At 58.1% G+C, this 3,098-nt stretch overlaps 1 protein-coding gene across 2 annotated transcripts in view; it reads right to left on the reverse strand.

Moving 5' to 3' along the window:
- Positions 1 to 1,004: 1,004 nt before the first annotated feature.
- Positions 1,005 to 3,098, reverse strand: part of mast2 (microtubule associated serine/threonine kinase 2) — a 41,283-nt gene continuing 39,189 nt past the window's right edge. For both annotated transcript variants that reach the window (XM_076045161.1, XM_076045160.1), the window contains exon 31: positions 1,005 to 2,319. In XM_076045161.1, coding sequence (XP_075901276.1) covers positions 1,084 to 2,319 — 1,236 coding nt within the window. In that variant the 3' untranslated portion in view covers positions 1,005 to 1,083. The remainder of the gene's footprint in view (positions 2,320 to 3,098) is intronic.

The raw sequence follows: 3,098 nt of genomic DNA on the forward strand, positions 1-3,098 counted from the left end.
AAACTGAGACGTCGTTGATTTTTAAAAAAAAGCAAAAAAAAACTTTATTCTTGGTTGTAAAGTGAAGAACAACAACGACAACAACAACAACAACATGCTTCCACCACAAAAAATAAAAAGATATTGCACTGATTTGTGGGTATTTTTTTTGTTTTCTAAATTTCTCTCTTCCACCGTGTGAAGCTGCAGCAGGGTGAAATACTGCCCCCTGCTGGAGGAAACAACCACCAACACCATCAATATGGTTGAGCTCCTCAGCCACCAGTGTGTGTGTGTGTGTGTGTGTGTGTGTGTGTGTGTGTGTGTGTGTGTGTGTGTGTGTGCGTTCAGACGACGGCCAATCAGAAGGATTCAGCCAAACGATTTGATTGGACAATCAACCCATTGGCTGAGGTTGAGTGAGGAGCAAGCTGATTGGTCGGTGGAGAGAGAGAGCGATGATGTCAACATGACGTCATCAGATTGCTTCTTCAAACGCAGGTCTCCCTGTTCCAGTCAGGACCAGGTCTAGTACCAGGACCAAGACCAGGACCAGGTCCAGGGTTGATGTGCCAGATGACATAGAGCAAAAACACAACATGTAAACACGGGACCAAGGCAGAGCCACAGGAGGTCAGAGGGGGCGTGGTCTCAGCCTCTAGCTCCTCCCCCTTCGCCCCCCACGGAGATTAAAAAAAGCCTCCGACAGTCGAGCCCCAAACACACAAACTCCTGTGGTGGAAAAACAGACACCACTTTAAATACGCTGAGACACACACACACACACACACACACACACACACACACACACACACACACAGCTGGTTGGTCCAGATTGACCCCGCCCCCCTTCAGACAGGAAGTAAAAAACAGACGTCCTCTTGAGTCACATGACTGAATGAAACTTTCAATTTGAAATCAAAGTTTTGGTGAATTTTGTGCTAATTCTGCTAGCGTGCTAATGAGGCAGCGGCGTCCTCGGGAGGGTCATGTGACTCGGTTCTGATTGGTTGATAGGAGGGTGACTTGGGTTTCTTTCTTCCAGTTCTGTCCCAGCATGCATCTGTGTGGGTGCCAGTCATCCAGTACAGGACACGCCCACCGCTACGTCTTCCTGCCGCCTGATTGGTTGGGTTGTGGTGAGGAGGAGGAGGGGCCGGAGGGCGCCAAGGCCTCGGACCTCTTCCGCTTGGGCTCCGACACGGCGGGGGGGCTGGGGCTGGGGGGGGCGGGGTTTGGAGTGGGTGGCGGCACCAGGGCTGAGGAGGGGGGCGGGGCCAGCGGGGTTCCTCCCTCTTCTCTGGGGGGTCTCTGGATACCCTGCCTGACCTTCTGAACACTGCAGCTGTCCAGGGGCGTGGCTGATGCTGAAGGGGGCGTGGCCAGTGCAGAGAGGGGCGTGGCCTCCCGGGCTCCTCCCCCACCTCTCTGGATGCTCTTGGTCGGACTCGTGACCTTCTCCACACCACTGCCGTCTGGGGGCAGGGATGGAGGCGGGGCCGGGGCCAAGGTGGCGGGGCTGGGACCACTACAGCCAGTAGGGGGCGCTGTGGCAGTGGCAGCTGTGTTGGCAGCGGCGGCGCTCAGCCGGCGGTTGTCGGCTTCCTTCTTCTCCTTGGAGACGCCCGGCGAGGAGCAGGTGGGGGAGGAGCAGGAGGAAGAGGAGGAGGAGGAGGAGGGAGGCCGGGGGGACTCAGCCCCCCCCCGTGCCCCTCTGTGATGGGGAGGGGGGGGGCCAGGCCGGAGGAAGGGGTCCCGGCCCACCGACATGAAGGCGCTGCCAGGGGTGGAGAAGGGCCTGCCGCTGCTGCTGCTGCTGCTGCTACCACCGCTGGGTCCTAGTGCCCCAGGGTCCTGGTCCTGGTCGTGGGGGTCCTCCCGGCCAGAGGGGGCGCTGTGGCCTCGGGCCAGCGGGGAGAAGGTGGCGAGCGGCGTGCAAGGTGGCAGGCAGAGCGAGGGCAGCGTCCCCCCCGGGCCGGAGCGCACCGTGGTGGGCCGCAGCAGTGGCGGGGGGGCGTGGCCTCGGGAGGGGGCGGGGGTGGGGGCAGGGCCTCGGGTCGTCCCCTCCCCCCTCACCCCCTCCTCCTCCTCCTCGTCCTCGGAGGAGTCCACCTCGCGGATGGCCTCCTGCTTCTGCAGCGACTCGCGGCGCTCGGCCCGGTCCTGCCGGATGGCCGACAGCTTCTCCTTCAGCGAGCTCGGGCCCGAGGGGGCGTGGCCTAGAGAGAGGGGGGCGTGGCCCAACGGAAGGTGGCTGTCCGCCTCCTGGCGGCCCAGCTTCCTGGACTTGTGGTGCAGGCTGCCCGTCTCCACGCCTCGCGGACCCTCGCTGGCCGACTCCTGCAGGGGGAGGGGGCGGAGTCAGCAACAGGAAGTGACATCATCAATCTCTGACTGCAAGGGTTCCTTCCTTCTGCTGGCAGCAGGGAGTAGTCGAGGTGTGGTCAAACCCTGGCCCAGGGACCTTATGCAGCCCATTTAAGCTTTTTAATCTGGTCCACACAACTCAAAGAAATTATTATTATCATTATTAATATTATTATTAATATCATTATCATTATTATTATTATTATTATTATTAATAGTAAGTAAGTCAAGAATTTGCACCATGAGCACCACATTTGACCCTATTGGTTGTAAACTGCTTTCAGCAATGCATTGTGGGATACATTGAGTGACTGTGTAGCAAATCCTATCACTGAAACATGGCGTAGTGACTGTATAGTCACAGCAGGGGGCGACGTAGGACTTGTTTATCTCATCATCTTGGCACCACCTGCTGGATGCCTGTAAAACTGCAACAACGTCTGAGTCCCACTCACTGAAAAAGCTTCGCAGTGAAGGTGAGGCGGCCAAAAAAACACATCGCCCCCTACTGTGACTATATAGCAGACCTGGGCAAAGTACGGCCCGCGGGCCACATCCGGCCCGCTGCGTGTCTCTGTTCGGCCCGCGTGAGGCTGATCACCCACAACCCCCGCCGCCGCGTCACCGAAAGCTTGTCAGCACGTTAGCACGATAGCGCGTTTCCCCAGTCCCCATCAACGAAAGCGCGATTTCACCCCCCGGGTCCGTCGACAAAACTTCCGTGGCCCACCGACACAATTCAGGTTTGTCAT

The sequence above is a fragment of the Nelusetta ayraudi genome, unplaced genomic scaffold (genome assembly GCF_046127955.1).
Source record: "Nelusetta ayraudi isolate G7.1 ecotype Tasmania unplaced genomic scaffold, CSIRO-AGI_Nayr_v1 ptg000084l, whole genome shotgun sequence".
In the NCBI taxonomy this organism is placed as follows: domain Eukaryota; kingdom Metazoa; phylum Chordata; class Actinopteri; order Tetraodontiformes; family Monacanthidae; genus Nelusetta; species Nelusetta ayraudi.